Source organism: Didymella exigua, assembly GCF_010094145.1.
Source record: "Didymella exigua CBS 183.55 unplaced genomic scaffold M421scaffold_18, whole genome shotgun sequence".
Lineage (NCBI taxonomy): Eukaryota > Fungi > Ascomycota > Dothideomycetes > Pleosporales > Didymellaceae > Didymella > Didymella exigua.
This window is the reverse complement of record NW_022984792.1, coordinates 232,034-248,715: the sequence shown is the minus strand read 5'-3', so window position 1 is coordinate 248,715 and position 16,682 is coordinate 232,034. Positions and strand designations below refer to the sequence as shown.

Genomic DNA, 16,682 nt, shown 5'->3' with positions numbered 1-16,682 from the left:
TGGACCGATGAACGCGACCCAAGAGTTTCGTGATCTAGTCTGTCCTACCTTGTGCACCTACTCATCCCAACGTGGTGTTCAGGCCGGTGTCGTGTAACGTTGCCCATATACTCGAGCTGGCACCCGATATGTAGCAATAGAGCCAACCGTTTGCTGTTGCGCTGAGCGCCCGCCATCGTCTCCGTTCATTACTTACCTCCTTTCACTCCTTACGCCTCTCGCCGTCATCTGGGACGACATATTCGCTAACGGCACGTGGCACCCGTCATTGCGTTCGACACCATTTGATCTGAACATGGTGCATGGTTTCGACGAAATCGCCCAAGCGGGCAAGCAATCAGAAAGAATAACGATCGCGTTCCTGGCGCTGGCATGGTTCTTCATCACACTCCGAGTATGGACTCGCACGTGGATCATTGCAGGCTTTGGCTGGGATGATGCGACTATGATCCTCGCTTGTGTAGGCATTATCATCACTCGCAGAACCAGATCGTTAAAGCTAATGTGCCTGTAGATGATCTTCACGATATTTTGTGGAGCACAATTGTTCATCGAAGCGCATGGCGGTAAGTGCATATTCTATGGAGCAATGATACCGCACTCACAATGAAAGGTGGCACTCATGTCACGAGTATGGAAGGGCTGCAGAAACTCACGAAGGTCAGTCAATCGAAGCGCTTCATGCAATGAAGCTGACCAGAGACAGTGGGTCGTAGTGAGCGAAGCAACCTACCTCATAGCGATGATGATGGTTAAGATCTCACTCGGCATATTCTTTGCGCGCATCGTGGTTGCACCCTGGCACCTTATGCTCATATACGTGACCATCGGCGTCAACGCCCTATCTTCAGTGTCAGCTTTCTTTTATTGCGTTTTTCGCTGCGGGTCAAACGTCGAAAATTATGTTATGCAGCAGCTCAAGATGAAGTGTACTTCGAGAGGCCTCGACAGGTTCGTGGCATATCAGTCAGGTACGAGTCACTGGCTATCATTAGCCGGCCTTTCTTGCTGACGAAAGCTTATTAGCTACCTTCTCGACACTTACTGACCTCGTCTTTGTCATATTGCCGATCATAGTCCTCTGGAACGCCAACATGGACCGCAGCTCAAAGTTCTCTGTTGGTTTCATCCTCTGCCTTGCCGCAAGTGCATGCATCTGCTCGATGATCCGCTTCCAATACGTCGACGGCCTAACTCAGATTGACGACTTCTTCTGGAACGCCACGAACATTGCAATTTGGTCCACAATCGAGTGCGGCGCAAGTATCATAGCAGGATGTCTGGCGACTCTGCGCCCACTCCTCAAGCGCATGTTTGCGACGGCAGGCTCGATTACCAAGTCTCTGCGCTCGTCGAACAGCCGCTCGAACGACAGCTCGCGACAGACTACGAATTCAGCGTCTCTCAACACTCACCTTGGCTCAAATGGGCGCAAGCCGGAGCGGGCGAGCAGAGACAAGCCCACTTTCGCTGAATTCATTGCCGAACCTGGCGAAGTCATCGAATTGTCGAACTCGAGCGACGCAGGCGACGAACGAGAGAGTCAGGATCGCATCCTTCGACAAGATGAAGAACCAGCGCTGGACTTTCTTTGGCCAGTCAAGGTGGTTGAGCGTCGAAGGGAACCAGAACGCACGTCGCCAATGCACCCAAAGCACAAAAGCTGGAGCTCACGATATAAAACAAGCGAACAGGGTAAGACGGTATATCGCCACTCATCTGCGCCATCGTCGCCCGTTTCATGAGCGGTACCTGGAAGAGACCTCGCACATAGCCTCTTGGAATCACAGGCTCGGCTATACACGTATCGAGAGCTCATCTGTTCAAGAGTGCGTTTGCTGCAATTCGATCACGCAGCGCTCGAAGAACGCAATGATCTGGTCATGAGTCGCCTGAGCAGAGGAAAGTCACACCGATTGGAACGACTCACAACAGCATTGTCGTGTCGCGGACGTATGCGTCACGAAAGAGCAAGATTGGGCAACATTTGACCAGGTCGCGTCCAGTGAGGCAATGAATGGTCTTGCCCTTTCCCGGCCTCAGTCATGTCGTGCCGGTAGTACTACACGCGGGAGACTAGCTTCGTCGATCTTCACGCGAAGGCAATAGCTCGAGCAGCTACGTAGTCGGTAGATCAGTGGAATTGTCATAGCCAAGCATCTGAAATCAACAATATCTCCACAAAGATAAGTCACGATGTTACAATATAATGTATTATTGTGATCGTCCTAAACACTTGCCGGTCAAGGCCATGGCAGGATGAGGACGCACTTCCTCTTAGAAGTGTTCAATCGGCCAATTGATATTCGTTCGTTCCTCTTCCTGGCGCTACGACACTACGATGGGTCTATTTCTTCGAGGCGGCCTTGGCGAGATCGTCGAGAGCCTCACGGCGCTTGAACTTGGCATCCTGGATGACACCTAGGTCTGTTAGCTTTCATCGTAAGCTACCGAGCAATCAGTGTACGTACTGGCATCGGCGTCCGAAGAGAAGTTGCCAGTCCAGGTGATAAAGGTCTGGCCCTCGTGCTTGCCAGAGGTGACGGGGTACGCGCGGATAGTTGAGACGACGGAGGTGTAACTCAGCTCGGGCTTAGCAGAGATGATGGAATAGGTGATGTAGTGGTCGATGCTCTTTAGCCAAATCAGCCTGGTTCCGTGCAAAGCATTTGCGCAAAGCAGACTCAGAAACTTACGGAGTGCTCCTCCTGCTTGACCTCGAGCGTCTGGCCGTCCTTGAATGTCCACTGCACGATGTCGGTCTCGGGAGAGGCGCCCTTGACGAACTCGCTCTTCTCGAGCTTCGACCAGAACTTGCTGAAGTCCTGGAGCTTGATCAGGTGCCAGACATCGCTGAAGGGTGCGTCAATGACGGCAGACTCGCTGACGGAGGTGGAAGTAGGGATGGCAGGCATTGTGAATGAGGTCAATTAGTTCTGTGGTGGTGTTTTGAAGAGAGTATTTGGCTTTTGGGTGTGAAGTGTATGTGGAGTGACCTGCTGAAGTTTGATCAAGCAATTGTTTGTATATTTTCTTGGCCCTGGCGTCATGGAAGCTGCCCCTCTCCCCCACTTTGATCGCAACTAGCTACGCGAGACAGCTTGTTCGCCACCCCTCCAGTTCAGCCTCGCATTCAGATATCGTGTACTCAATCGCCACACACTTCTGTATCAGCATGTCACTCTCATCGACTTTGGTGCATTACAAATTCGTAACTCATATCGCTCAGTTTAATAATCTAGGTACTCACATATATGCTGTCAACACTCAAGATGCGGTCCTGCGATCACCACCTGTCAGACTTCGTCTCTTTTGCATTGATTCCCTTCTGATGCAGAAATGCGTCATTGCTGCAGCAAGGGGATTTTGGCTGCAAACAGCAGCGCGGGGAAACCATCAGGATTCGATGTATGTAGACGTCAGACACCTCGGCTACCGGTACTCCAGACATCCACAGCGCAGCCAGAATGAGAGTTGAGCCGCGGGTCCACGCATCGGTGTCAAGGCGCTCACAAGCCCCCGAAAAAAGAAAGACGTTGGAGCAATGCATGGCCAGACGCAGACATCGCCACAGTCGACGCCTTACTGCGCCACATCGGACGAAGCAACCGCCGACATCTTCCCGACCCTTGCCCCTTCTGGACGACTTGGAGGCCGCGCAACCACTTTATGCCTACCACTTAGAAGGCTAGACACTTCCGTGAGACGCGGCAGCGACGCCTATCAGCCATGACTCTTCTCAAAGGTTCCGCTTGATTCGTAGGATGTCCCAAAGAGCTATATTATTGGCCTGTGACAACACGGGGCGCATTTGGCGGCCACACAAGGCTGTGGCGAGGAGGGGAGAACGTACGTACGCCTGCCACGTGAATATTGATGCCTAGACAGATAGATGTGTATAAGTGAACGATCAGGTAGGGTGTGATGCTTCACTTTTCCATCATCAACAATCATGGCTTCTTTCAATTACATGAACAACACCGCTCCCTTCTGGGACTTCGTCGCTAGCCTCGAGCAGCAAGGCAACAACCACCCGTTCTTTAGTCAGAATGGACAGGATCATAACAACGAGAAGGAGCACGGCGAGGGCCACGAAGGTCATCACGGCCCTCGATTTGAAGGTGCTCGCCCTCCACCGTTCGACCCTTGGTCATGGGGACATCAGCTCTTTGGCGGCCCCGGAGGCTTACCTCGTCATGGCCCTCCTCCTCCTCCACCACATGGCCCACATGACCGTCACCCTCCTCCTCCAGGACCCCACAGTCCCCCTCATCACGACAAACACGAACCCCACCACGAGCACGACGGTGAGAAAGACGGCGAGAAGAGTGACAATGACAATGACAACGACAACGACAACGACAACGATCACGACAAGGACAATGGCGAAGGCCCATCTGGATCCGGCTCTGACAGCGAGGGAGGACGACACCACAGACGCCATGGCCACTGCGGCAGCCGTCGTGGTCGTCACGGCTTCGGAGGACGAGGAGGATGCGGTCCTCACGGCGGACCAGGCCGTCACGGCCCTCGTGGACACCATGGCCCGCCTCACGATGGTCCTGGTCGCGGCCCTCGCGGCCCTCACCACGGCGGGCCAGGACGACGCGGACCCTGGGGCCGTGGTGGTCCGTTCGGAGGCCCTGGTTCTTTCGGAGGTGCTTTCTGCGAACCAGACTTCCAGCGTGGCTTCACCACAGATGGTGCATCCATCTTCGCACCGCTGTGGGAGGCATTCGCTGCCCAGCACTCGTCCAATAAGAATTTGGAAACTGCAGCAAAGGACAGCGAATACTTTTCCCCGGAGGCCGACATCTTCGACACATCCTCCTCATACATTATCCACATGTCTCTGCCAGGCGCAAAGAAGGAAGACGTCGGCGTGAACTGGGACGCCGAGAAGTCCGAGCTGTCTGTTGCTGGTGTAATCTACCGTCCCGGCGACGAGGACTTGTTGAAGACCCTGGCCATGAACGAGCGCAAAATTGGACCGTTTGAGAGGAAAATTAGGTTGGGCACCAGGGCAAACCCGGCACATGTTGATGCTGAGAGTATCACGGCGAAGTTGGAGGACGGCGTGTTGAGGATCGAGGTTAGGAAAGAGGATGAGGGGTTTGTGGAGATCAAGAAGGTGGACATTGAGTAGATACCCGGTGACAAGAGCGCTTTCTTTGTCGTCAGCTGATTTGGGTTTCATGATTTCTAGTGCGAGGCGCATGGAGTAACATATAATTTGGGAAATTCTTGGTGTTCATTTGCATGTGACTTTGCCACGATGTTTTGCTCCGCTCTGGTGGCTTTCCACTATGATAGACAGGTTGTTGCATTTTGTTATTGCCTTTGACAAAGTGTACAAATTCCTATTTCAAATTACCTAAGGTGCGTCCCGAAGTGGAGAGACACACTATGTCCCAAGACAGGTTAGCGGTTCGCACCTTCGGCGCCTCCGACGAGCAGATTTGTAGAGTCGTCGCTCACCTATAATGTTCATAAAACTATTCTCCTCCGCGTCAGCAGGCTCCGACTGCGATCTCTGCAGTGTTGATCATGTTGTCGATCATCCCATCAACGCCGTGAAACAAGTTTGTTGCAATACCCCCCTGTCTGCTCGCCACCTGAGCAGTTTGATCAGGTATCGGAGTTTCCAGGATAAAGCGCGTTCAAGGAAGGTCATTTCCCCAGTGTTGAGAGGTCGCTCCAACGCAGGCGTGCGCATGCCAGAATCTCCGCAGTGTGGGGGAGGTGACCCCTACAAAGGGGTCCGGGCCATCGGTCGTGCTAGCGCCTTATAGTGCTCATGGACCTGCATTAGCGCGCTACAAGTGGGCTGTATTCTATCGTAATAATTTCAGCGCTATGCACACCTCGCCCTGCGCTCAAAATAGATGTGGCGCAGCGTACTGACAGATTTGAGGCACGTTCCGTTGTGTCCTTTGCTTGCTTACTGGGTGCCTGAACAATGCATTTGAGCCCTGCCACAGCATCATCTTTCTTGGGTTGATAAGAACCTACATCAAGCAGCGTCTTGATTACCTGCTCCTGGCCGTCATATGAAGCTGCCTGCAGTGCGTTGCTGTATTGTACACCCTGAGCGTTGACGTTGGCGCCTTTATCCAGCAGCATCTCCACCACCTGCTTGTGGCCTCCAGTTGAAGCTGCCTGCAGTGCGTTGCCGTGGCGTCCACCCTGCGCGTTAGCGTCGGCGCCTTTGTCAAGCAGCATCCTAACTACCTGCTTGTGGCCTTCCGCTGAAGCTGCGTACAGTGCGCTACAACTGCCCGATTCCCTAAATTCAAAGATGTGATTTTCGTTACCCTGCGCGTTAACGTTGGCGCCTTTGCCAAGCAGCACCTCAACCACCTGCTCGTGGTCTCCCACTGAAGCTGCCTGCAGTGCGTTGCCGTAGTGTCCACCCTGTGCGTTGACGTCGGCGTCCTCCTCGAGCAGTATCCTTGCAACGGTGCTTAGGCCTAGCAGCGCTGCATAGTAGAACGGTGGGGCCACTCCGTTCTGACGTCTTCTCCAAGACCTCACCCTCCGCTGGGCTGGGTCACGCAATTGGATCCAATTGTGATATGCGGGGTGTCCTATTGACAACAAATCCACCGCTATTCGACTCAGTTCTTCTGTGTTGTCTCTAGTATTTCGAAGATGGCTGCTCCAGAACTGTGCTGCGTATCTTGCGAGTGCAAATGCCTTAAGAACTTTATTTGACAGTGGCTGCTGGAACTGGAGCAGGTACATCAAAGAGCCTTTTGTCAATGCGTTGTGGCATTCGACCTCTTGCATGCTGAACTGCTTTGCCTGTCCTTGCTTGATCCTGTCCGACACAAGATACTCCTGGACAGAATAGTGTGCTAGAGCGATGATACGCTGGCCAGGCCTCCCGCTTCCGTCCGGCTTGTTCGTTGTGATAGTGACTAGACTTGAGCAGATGTTCAGTACCTCCAGCGGGTCTTCGAGCACCTCATCGCGGTCGAACGCTGGGTCGCATGCCACATCAATGGCGACGACTTCGGCCATCTCTTCTACGGAGAGCGGCCGCGCAGAGAACGTTAGCCACTGCAGAATGCGCATCGCATACTCAGAATATTCGAAGGGCCATTTGAAGCCGTCGACGAAACGATCGACCGCACGACAAGCACTGCAGAGATCCTCGTCGGAGCTAGCTGACCTGAAGGTGAGTAAGTCGATCAACATTGTCTACGGACCTTAGCTCTGCGGGTTCGCATATCAGAGACGGCGAAGTTCCGAACTGCCAACATGTCTCGGGACATGGTGTATCTCTCCACTGAGGGGCGCACCTTAGGGCTACTTTCCTCGTGTAATGAACACTTTGCGCTTCAAAAGAACATTTATCGAAACGGCTTTCGATTCGCATCGCCGGCCTCTGATATCTTAGCTCATAGCTTCTCCATCCTTCAATCCAAATTAGCACAGAAGCTTCGCACGCTCATCGGGATAGACCCGCCACTGTTAATAGTGCGTGAAGAGGTAGCCCTTGAGCCGGCATCGCTTTCGGGGACACCCGTTGCGGTACAAAGGCTCTGATCCAACCAACCAGGTCAGTGAGATCTGGATGTGCTGCCGGTAGGGTATCTGCAAGCCATTCGAGGCTACAGACGGATAGACTTGCGGTGCAGCTGGAGCTGAATGGACAGCCAAGTCGTGAGGGGGGCCTTGAGGGCTGGCTTGTGGAGGGATGGTGCCGGCAGCCTGGCCTTGAAAGATGTAGGTGTTGTGCTGGGTGGTAGATCTGGCACTGAGGGTATTCATGCTCATCGATAGTTCCCGACCCTTTTTCTGGAGGTCTTCGTACTGAGTACCGCGGGCTTCTAGTTGCTGGTTGAGCAGACGCAACTCTGCTCTCCTGGCTGCGGTCTGGGCCTTGACGATCGGTTTTTCGAGTTGGATGGCGGAAGGGGTGTAGATGGGCTTGTAATTACGAGGCAGGCTGTTTATGCGCTCGAGGAGTAGGTCGACGTAATTCCTGGTGGTCTCGGCCTCCCTCTACTCCTGGAGTTGGATCTGGTTGCGCAGTGAGGCGATGATGTCGTCACGTGGATCTTGAAATTAATATTGGTCCGCCATGTTGAACTGGTTTGAGGATGCAGAAGTGTTACGATGGTAGTGGTGCTCAGTGATGAACTTGTTTGAGCCGATGACACGGAACATTTGTAGAGCCTGCTGCGCACAAAAAGTGAAAACACGGGCGTAGCATACAAGATTAATCAGCGCCGCCAGTAAATAGCTACTTCACCCTTGCGCTAGGGAGTGACCTATGCGAGTATCAAGCCGTGTAGCTGCTGCGTGGAAGAGGCGAATTCGTGCTATGTTGCTGTCTTGAAGTTCCTTTAAATCACAAAGAATGTCCCATTGTTACATGTACGACTGTGGTAACAGCTCAGGCAGAGCAACGATGAACTGATGGTGCCAACTGCGAGTTGTCACATCCTCATTGCAAAGATCAGTGTGTGGGACTGAAAGAAGCCACTACAGGAACATACATCCAGAATGTCTGGGTGATAAACCGCACATCCAGTCTATCCAGACCGAATGTCTCGGCTTCAAGATCTGCCAAGTTTCTGGTCATTTTTCCTGCGCCGCCGCCGATCATGTACGATTTCAGGTCAAGACCAAAAATCAGGTACAGAAGTTGAGGTCTAGCACTGTTGCTGTTCAGTCTGCTATCTACTAGTCGTCTTAGTAGCATTTTGTGGGGTGAAAACGACTCGTCGGCTCGGTTTCGATACGAGCATTCTCGAGTTCTGATGCAGCCCGCCGATGAATGTAGGACTTGGGACTCAGCGGCATCCATCGGACTGCACTTTATCAAGTGCGGCAGTCGCACGAGACCGCTGCTGAGGCAGGGGATGGAACACAATCAGCTTCTGCGCCTCGGCCAAACGATAATTACCCCAACATCGCCTTGACCTCAATCATGGGTGCGCCTTACGGCTCAAAGTCGAAGGCCAGTTTCTTGTTCCCAACGAGAACTGTAGCACCAATGCGTCCAACCTCCTTCTGCAGCATGCCACCCATCTTGTCCCCCGTCTTCTCTGGTCTCCACACAGCGATGACCACCTGTCCCCAAGCTCACTCAGCCCCAGCACTGCCGATAACAGCCCCGGACATCAATAGCAAAAATTTCAGTGACATTGCAGTGAATCGTTCTACAGCAGGGCCGGCTGCTCAGAGGCTCAATTGAATGTCTGTCGTAAGCGAGTCACCTGGTTAGCAGGCCGTCCAGTCGCCGTAGCAATAGAGACCGGCGATGAAGTACTTGCGCACGCGAAGGCAATACCGGAATCTTGCTACATGGGGAACATGCCGGGTGTTGTACCTGAAAAGCAGCTCCACTCTACTCGTGAGATGGTCGCAAGTCAATGATGATGGGTCGGGCGGCGCGCCTGCTACCTTGGCCACGCTAGTCCTCCTGCGGCAAGCGCGCACCTACAAGCGAGCGAAATTGATCGTTACTTCCAACTCTTCGCTCGAACGAATTCTAACACCAGCAGCAACATTCGTCGCCATGGGTCGTGTCATCCGTAACCAGCGTAAGGGTCGCGGCTCTATCTTCACGGCCAACACCCGCCTGAACAAGGCCCCCGCCCAGTTCCGCACGCTCGATTTCGTACGTCCGCACCGATTCTGCGCAATTCGCAACTCCTGCGCACAGCAACACGACATCGCAGGAGGAGCAGGAGGCGCATACCGAGAGAAGAGTTTCGCTAACAGGCGCAGTCTGAGCGCAATGGGTACATTCGCGGTGTAGTCAAGGAGATTGTCCACGACAGCGGTCGTGGCGCTCCTCTGGCCAAGGTCACCTTCCGCAACCCCTACCGGTTCAAGCACAACACCGAGACCTTCATTGCCAACGAGGGCATGTACACTGGCCAGGTCAGTGTCCCCGCAAAGTACGAGAAGTGACGGGCTCGTAACTAACCCACAACAGTTCATCTACGCCGGAAAGCACGCCGCTCTCACCATCGGCAACATCCTGCCCCTTCACTCCGTCCCCGAGGGTACCGTCCTGACCAACGTCGAGGACAAGTCCGGCGACCGCGGTGCGCTCGGCCGTACCTCTGGTAACTACGTCACCGTCATCGGCCACAACCCCGATGAGGGCAAGACCCGTGTCAAGCTCCCCTCCGGTGCCAAGAAGGTCCTTCCTTCGTCGTGCCGTGGTATGGTTGGTATCGTCGCCGGTGGTGGACGTACCGACAAGCCCCTCCTCAAGGCCTCGCGTGCCAAGCACAAGGTAAGGAAAACCGCGGCCCTGCGTAGCGGGGTCCTCGTCCTAGTGCTTCTCTATACTGACTTCTCCAGTTCGCTGCCAAGCGCAACAGCTGGCCCCGTACTCGTGGTGTTGCCATGAACCCCGTCGATCACCCCCACGGTGGTGGTAACCACCAGCATATCGGAAAGGCCTCGACCATCTCGCGCTACGCCGTTGCCGGTCAAAAGGCTGGTCTCATTGCCGCCCGCAGGACAGGTCTGCTCCGCGGTACCCAGAAGACCAAGGATTAAGCGGTTTATTGAGGTGGCGTTGGTTCTTCGGATTCATATCAAGATCAATAACAGCGCCCGGCGTTCTCGCGCACAGCACAGCAGCGTGCGCAGGGCGGGGCGTTATGATACTTCTCCGGTCACGCTTCTCGGAAAGTCTACGAGCATGATAGGCTATAGGGAATGTGATACCGAAAAATGCATAGGCTGTACTTTTGGCAATGTGAATGATCGCGTTTAAGCTGTACCTGTTCCAACTCTACCTGTCCCGTCCCACAGTCGCACAAGGCGTCTAACATGCTTTATACTTTCTGAGATACCCTTGATGCTGGTGTCTTTGGACCATCCGGAACAAAGCCTTCTTACTTAGCCTTTTGAATCGACATCCTAATAACCAAAGCCGTTCATGTTCCTTTCTCCACATCTACTTGCCGTCGCCCTACTAGAGCTCTAGCAAATCGAGCAGACCAAAGTAGGTGAATCAGCCAAACTAGAATATCGTGGGCATACAGATTTAGTGAACGTCGGACGAGTTAATGCTCTGCAGATATGTCGGGCTCGTCTGGAATCACACAAGCCTTCCAATGCGCCTTCCCAAGATCGTGACCACGCGAGAGCACTAACCCCAATTCGCCATTGGCTCCACATCAAACAAACAACCCTCATCTTCACTCTTTCAACCGAACCAGCTTCATCCCGGCCTGAGGGCCACTTCAACGCCAAAATGGACTCCTCCAGCGCGCCTACATTGCTCCAACAAGCAGATAAAATCCTGCTCCACCCCATTCACCCGCACCTAATGGCCTACTGCCCGACCATGGACCTGATCGCTGTGGTGACCACTGAGGAGAATCTGGACGTGTACCGCCTCAACGGGCAGCGAGCATTTGGTCTGAAGCGCAAGAATGAGGATGTGGCCGTGGACACGATTCAATGGGAGTTCAATGGCAAGAGTATTGCGGTCAGCTGGAGCGACGGCAAGACGGACCTCGTCAGCGCTGAGACGGGGAAGATAGGGTTGAAGGATCTGGAGCTGCCGAAAGATGCGTCAAGAGGAGGAGAGGAGGGGAGAGTGAAGTGTATCGGGTGGGGGTTAAACTTCATTGATGTCGAGGCGGTCCAGAGCAGGACGAGGAAAGCTACGCGAGGGTTTGACCTTACGACGGAAGAGTGGGATGAGGCGAAGGATGGCGCGGACGTTGAAGATTTCCTGCAGAGACAGCCTGATTTGCATGCGCTGGATTGTGCGCCTGATCTGCCGGATCAGCTGGCCGTTATGGACGTCGAGACGCTGTTACCGAAGCTGCCTGCAATTCCGCTGCCACCCGCGCTGCCATTCATGAGGGTGAGCCAGGCAGATGCGGGCGCGTTTAGTTCGCAGGCTGAGGTCGACGCCTCGCTGCATTCGCATCACTTGAAGGACCACAACTCGGTAGACATGTTCATCCGGTGCTCGGAACGCGGAACGGTACATCTTTCCATCTACAATTTCTTGGAGACAGTCACGGTCAGACTACCGCCAGCCTGGAACATCGACAGCACTCCATTGCTGCACACAAGTCATCCGTATGGCTGCAGCCACGGCCTTCTCATGCGGACCACCTCCTCATATACGAAGACGAGGAACATTACCTTCGTTCCCCTCACACTAAATTTCATCCCTAGCGCAGGCATATACCTCCACCTCATCGCCTCCAAAACTTCGCAGCTGCAAAATCTTCTCCTCTACATAACACAATGCCTCCAGCGCATCCGCACATTCTTCAAACAAGCCACCGACCTCCCCTCGAAGTTCATGATGAACATCACCGAAACGCTTGAAGAAAAGAGCCAAGGTGATCTTACGACAAACCTCTTCCACCTGGCCTGCACCGGCGCCTGTCCACCTCTCATTCGCGAATGGCTTATCGACGAGCTCACCGAACAGGGACATAAGCGCTGGGACAACACGGTAACAACCTCGCTCACGATATTACAGGCGATGGTGCACGAGAATCTGATCCCGGCGCTCGACCGCACAGCCACGGTTATATCGCGCCTCCGTGGGCTGGCGATGTACCACGACTCGGACTGGATCTTCAGCGGCCCCGCGAGCCAGTTTGCAGCGCTTCTCGACGTGCTCAGGAACATGCGACTCCTAGCTCACACAGTGTTATCGTATGTCGCAGACGAGAGAAGGCAGTTTGACGCTTTCAGCAGGTGGCTACGCTTCGTCATCGACTTCGAAGCCACCGAGCCCGACAGCCAGGGTCGTGCTGAGATGGAGGGGCGAGATTCGGGTGTGGATATCGGGTTGGTGCTTGAGTATGTTCGACACGGCTTGCAGCAGAGCAGTCTCAAGCCGTTTCTGATGCCTGAGATTATGCTGGAAGCAGAAGACAAGCGGAAAGAGGGCGCAAGCTATGAAGATACAAAGAGAGCGATTGGCGTGTGTGAGGAAGGACAGAACTGGAGACCTGACGCACTGTGTCTGGAGCATGTCCTGGGGCATTTGGCAAAAGGCACGACAGGCTTGCTGCGGCAGGTCAGCAAGTGGCAGGAGAGCGGGATGCAGATGAACAGCGGCATCGCTCTCTCTCCCTCTTCCCCCGAAGGGAATGACACCGTAGACATGCGGATTGTCTACGAGGTTCGTCTCACGCCAACATTCTCTTCGAGCCCACGACACGACTAACAGAACGCAGCGCCCCACATCCTCGCCCCCAACACCCACGCTATCAACATACATCGCCGTCTCTGGCCCGGCCTCACAAACACTGACCATCCACCGCCTCACCCACGCCAGCGCCATAACCTCTTTGCCGCGCGATCTCCACAGCCACAGCACCGCCTCCCTCCGGTTCCCCGGTACAATCACCTCGCTGTGCTTTGCTTCCGACTCGTCGCTCCTCGTGCTACTCCACACGCCAGAACCCAGCGCCCACCCCGCTTCCAGCGGAGACTCTGAATCCACCCCCACCTACAGCATCCTGCGCATCCCATACGCGCCCCCGCACGCCGGCGCCAGCGAAGGAGAAGCAGCGCCGAGCGACACACTCCCATACTCCAGCCTCCCCATCGACGCGGCAAGTCGCTGTCTACCCACAGGCTCCCCACCCTCTCCGTCTGCTCCAGAGGCGCAGACACTCATCCCCGCCGCGGCGCGAGGATACACGATCCACGCCTTCGCCGCGGGTGAGCGGTTCGTGCCGCACAAGCTCGTTGTCAGCGGACGCAAGGGGCGCGGAGTCGTTGTTGTGCTTGCGCAGGACGGGCGGCATTATCGGGTGTTGGATTTGGAGGATCAGGCGCTGAGGGGGGATGGCGGCGAGGGGGGTGGAGCGGAGGATGGGGAGGGGGATGGGGAGGGGGATACGGTTATGAGCGGGCTGTAGGGGGGAGGTGTAGTGCAGACTGTGCCGGCGTAGTGCGACGCGATCAACGGCACATACTGAGGCGTGGCCGATGGACTCGGGAGCGTGTTGAGTTACGGCGGCGTTGGATGGCTGCGAGCGCACTAGTCAGGGTGGTGGAGGGACTCGGGTGGACGTGGATGGGTGAACGCCAAAGATGATGTGATATTCTTTTCGTGCCTCGAAACGCGATGCCATGCCATGCCATGCGTAGAAAGCCCGCCCTTTCCCGTGGGTATACCAACCGTGATACAAATACAACGTGGTGCGCATGCAAAGAAGAAGCGCCCAATGCCATGTCCTGAACGCCTCGTCGTCCTCGTTCTCGTCCTGTGCACGTGTCTGCGCATGGTGCTACGACCAAGGCTTCTCAACCTCGCCCTTCTAGCGCGGGCTTGAGGTGCGCTTGGGCTGGATCGAGTCCCTCTGGACCCTCAAGCTGCGCATGTTACTCCCCGAGCTCGCTCTGCCGCCCAAGCGGCCCTCCTCGTCGAAGCTCGCTCCCTTCTTCGCGTGCTCGTCGTCGTCGCTGTCCGCGAGGTCGCCCAGCTCGAACTGGTTCTCAACGTCGTAGTCGTGCATCAGCCCCGCGCCCTCGGCGCCATGGCTGCGGCGCCCCGCGCTGCTGCCGTTGCTCTGCAAGTACAGTTCCTGACTCCGCCGGGCTTGCATGCTGCGCCGTGTGGGGAAGCCGCTCATGGCGTCGCTTGGGATGCCGTCCGAGAGCGCGTTGCCCAGCGTGTGGCCGGCGTTGGGATCGTCGCGGCTGAGGTTGAGGAGGTACACGCCGGAGAAGATGATCAGGAAGCCGCAGAGCAGGGAGATTGTGTTGACGGCCGAGGTTGTGTTGAAGCCCTGGAAGAGCAGGCAGGAGGCGATGAGGGTGAAGGTCGTAAAGGTCACGTAGTAGAGGGGATTGACGCTGCAGTGTGTTAGTATGGGCGGTTTCTTGACAAGGGTTTCGAGGGACGTACATGTTGGTGCTGAACTGGCTGAGCGCTTTGTTGAAGTAGTTCATCTGCGTGAGGATGCAGCCCACGACTATGATGACGAAGACGTAGGTCGAGGGGTGCGTGAACTGGTTGTTACCCGCGAATGTCATCTTCAGCGCGATACCGAAGGCCTTGATGAACATGATGGAGACGGAGCCGGTGGTGGCGCAGATGGAGAGGTAAATCAGCGGGTTCTTGCGGCCGTGCTTGGGGGCGATTTTGTAGATCATGAAGACAGAGAAGACGGCGACGAAGAGGCAGTAGACGAGGAAGCCTTGACGTTGTTAGCTATGCCGCCAGCGTTTTTATTAGCGTTTTGAATAGCAAAGTAGAAAACGTACCGGGCTGGAGCGCCAGGTTCAGGATCTCGTCGACCGACGACACCTCCTTGTCCGGCGGCGCATGCAGCACAATGATGACGCTTCCAATCAAGCAGATGGCACAGCCAATCTTGCCCAAGAGGCCTAGCTGCTCGTCGAGGAAATAGCTGCCCAGCACGGCGCCGATGAGCACACTCAGGGCGCCGAGCGGGGTGACGAGGATGGCAGGCGCAAAGGCGTAGGCGGCGAAGTTGAAGATCTCGCCTAGGACCATTGTGATGATGCCAGCCCACCACGTCGAGTTGCGCAGGTACGAGTAGCCATCGCCATCGAAGCCGTGCTTCTCCATGGACGCGTTGAGGCCCTTTTTGGTGATGACGAAGCTGGCGCCGATGGCCAGCGACGACGAGACTGCGAGGCAGAGGCCGACATATCTGGCACGGTCAGCGGGTGGTCCGTTGGGCGGCGGGCGGTGGGCGCTGCAGCGTACTTGTCTTCGACCATGATGCCGCTGCGCGACTGTCGCCTAGCCGGGCAGATGTGGTTACGGATGGGTGTGTGGAGATGCGCCCGATTGCGCCGTGTGACAGCAGCGGTGGTAACGCGAGGAGCGCAGGCGATGGCAGTAGTCGCGTGCAGACCTCAGGTGGTAGACGCGTGCAGACCTCAGCACTTGAGCTCTGCGCGCCGTCGCTCGCGCAGTCCGCCGGATCTTCGAGGTGGCAACGCGGAACTGCGTCGATGTCGGCGGCAGCCCGGGCCCTGGAATCACTGCGCGTTTCACCAAACGCCAGCGAGGGACGTATGCCACAAGGGAGGCAGGCAGAGGAAGGCGCTGTGGGGCCACGCGTGTGCAACTCTCGTCACCTGCAGCGTCAAGGGAAGCAGGCGAGGGGCAGGACGGCTAGCAGTGCGCGGTCGTTACGTTGCACTGTTGCAGGACGTGGTTGTTGCAGTAGCGACAGTAGAATACCTAATTATTGTTTCTCCACGAAGACAGGAGAGCGAGAGTCGAGCACGAGCAGGAGCACAGGCACAAGCGCGCACAAGCCCAATCTGGGGAACAGCCGGCTATCGATACCTTATCCAACTCAATTCAACAAGTGTCAAGTGGCGCCATCGCTCAGGTACCGTCTCACCATGGGCCTCCGTTGCTCAGCCTCCAAAGCCAGCGAGGGGCCAGCGAGGGAGCCGGCTCGGCAGGGGGACCATGAACCGAGCCCAGCGCCGAACGCTAGGTCGATGCAGGGGCGCTCGTGCAACACCAAACTTTCACAGGGCCAAGGCCATGACACGCCCAACGCCGTAAACTCAGTAGTGGAACTGCACGTCAGGCTGTGCAGAAGTGTCGGTCGATCCTGAATTCTTTGCTTCTCGACGGACAGCCCTTGCAATCGCGCATCCTCGCTTCTCGCCAGTCTTTTGCTCGCGATTGGAGTTTGGGCCGTCGAAGCCACCGTCAATATTGG

The 16,682-nt window shown here is 55.6% G+C and overlaps 8 protein-coding genes across 8 annotated transcripts; 5 read left to right on the top strand and 3 right to left on the bottom strand.

The window, feature by feature from the left end:
• Window positions 1-295: 295 nt before the first annotated feature.
• Window positions 296-1,745, top strand: M421DRAFT_66014 (uncharacterized protein; the record flags this gene model as incomplete). Its single annotated transcript, XM_033596286.1, has 3 exons — window positions 296-460; window positions 707-971; window positions 1,027-1,745. The coding sequence occupies 3 exons, from the start codon at window positions 296-298 to the stop codon at window positions 1,743-1,745; spliced, it is 1,149 nt and encodes a 382-aa protein (XP_033447419.1).
• A 381-nt stretch (window positions 1,746-2,126) lies between these two features.
• M421DRAFT_422030 (Bet v1-like protein) lies at window positions 2,127-3,033 on the bottom strand. The gene is made up of 3 exons (XM_033593033.1): window positions 2,697-3,033; window positions 2,472-2,634; window positions 2,127-2,421 (listed from the first exon to the last, which is right to left on the bottom strand). The coding sequence occupies exons 1-3, from the start codon at window positions 2,913-2,915 to the stop codon at window positions 2,348-2,350; spliced, it is 456 nt and encodes a 151-aa protein (XP_033447418.1). The 5' UTR covers window positions 2,916-3,033; the 3' UTR covers window positions 2,127-2,347.
• Window positions 3,034-3,952: 919 nt separating this feature from the next.
• Window positions 3,953-5,146, top strand: M421DRAFT_65794 (HSP20-like chaperone; the record flags this gene model as incomplete). The annotated part of the gene is made up of 2 exons (XM_033596266.1): window positions 3,953-4,193; window positions 4,254-5,146. The coding sequence occupies 2 exons, from the start codon at window positions 3,953-3,955 to the stop codon at window positions 5,144-5,146; spliced, it is 1,134 nt and encodes a 377-aa protein (XP_033447417.1).
• An 866-nt stretch (window positions 5,147-6,012) lies between these two features.
• On the bottom strand, window positions 6,013-7,092 carry M421DRAFT_36860 (ankyrin; the record flags this gene model as incomplete). Its single annotated transcript, XM_033589733.1, has 2 exons — window positions 6,013-6,463; window positions 6,530-7,092. Coding segments are annotated over 2 exons (1,014 nt in total), but the record flags the coding sequence as incomplete, so codon positions are not given.
• A 1,826-nt stretch (window positions 7,093-8,918) lies between these two features.
• On the top strand, window positions 8,919-9,334 carry M421DRAFT_422028 (uncharacterized protein). Its single transcript, XM_033593032.1, has one exon. It carries the CDS (start codon window positions 8,942-8,944, stop codon window positions 9,206-9,208), a length of 267 nt encoding a protein of 88 aa, XP_033447415.1. The 5' UTR covers window positions 8,919-8,941; the 3' UTR covers window positions 9,209-9,334.
• A 159-nt stretch (window positions 9,335-9,493) lies between these two features.
• On the top strand, window positions 9,494-10,893 carry M421DRAFT_422027 (putative 60S ribosomal protein L8). Its single transcript, XM_033593031.1, has 4 exons — window positions 9,494-9,634; window positions 9,745-9,900; window positions 9,956-10,261; window positions 10,330-10,893. Exons 1-4 carry the CDS (start codon window positions 9,533-9,535, stop codon window positions 10,528-10,530), a joined length of 765 nt encoding a protein of 254 aa, XP_033447414.1. The 5' UTR covers window positions 9,494-9,532; the 3' UTR covers window positions 10,531-10,893.
• A 277-nt stretch (window positions 10,894-11,170) lies between these two features.
• On the top strand, window positions 11,171-13,273 carry M421DRAFT_183292 (uncharacterized protein). Its single transcript, XM_033587913.1, has one exon. It carries the CDS (start codon window positions 11,234-11,236, stop codon window positions 13,181-13,183), a length of 1,950 nt encoding a protein of 649 aa, XP_033447413.1. The 5' UTR covers window positions 11,171-11,233; the 3' UTR covers window positions 13,184-13,273.
• Window positions 13,274-14,285: 1,012 nt separating this feature from the next.
• Window positions 14,286-15,717, bottom strand: M421DRAFT_6354 (DUF803-domain-containing protein; the record flags this gene model as incomplete). The annotated part of the gene is made up of 4 exons (XM_033596067.1): window positions 14,286-14,823; window positions 14,876-15,167; window positions 15,235-15,647; window positions 15,704-15,717. 4 exons carry the CDS (start codon window positions 15,715-15,717, stop codon window positions 14,286-14,288), a joined length of 1,257 nt encoding a protein of 418 aa, XP_033447412.1.
• Between the last annotated feature and the right edge of the window lie 965 nt (window positions 15,718-16,682).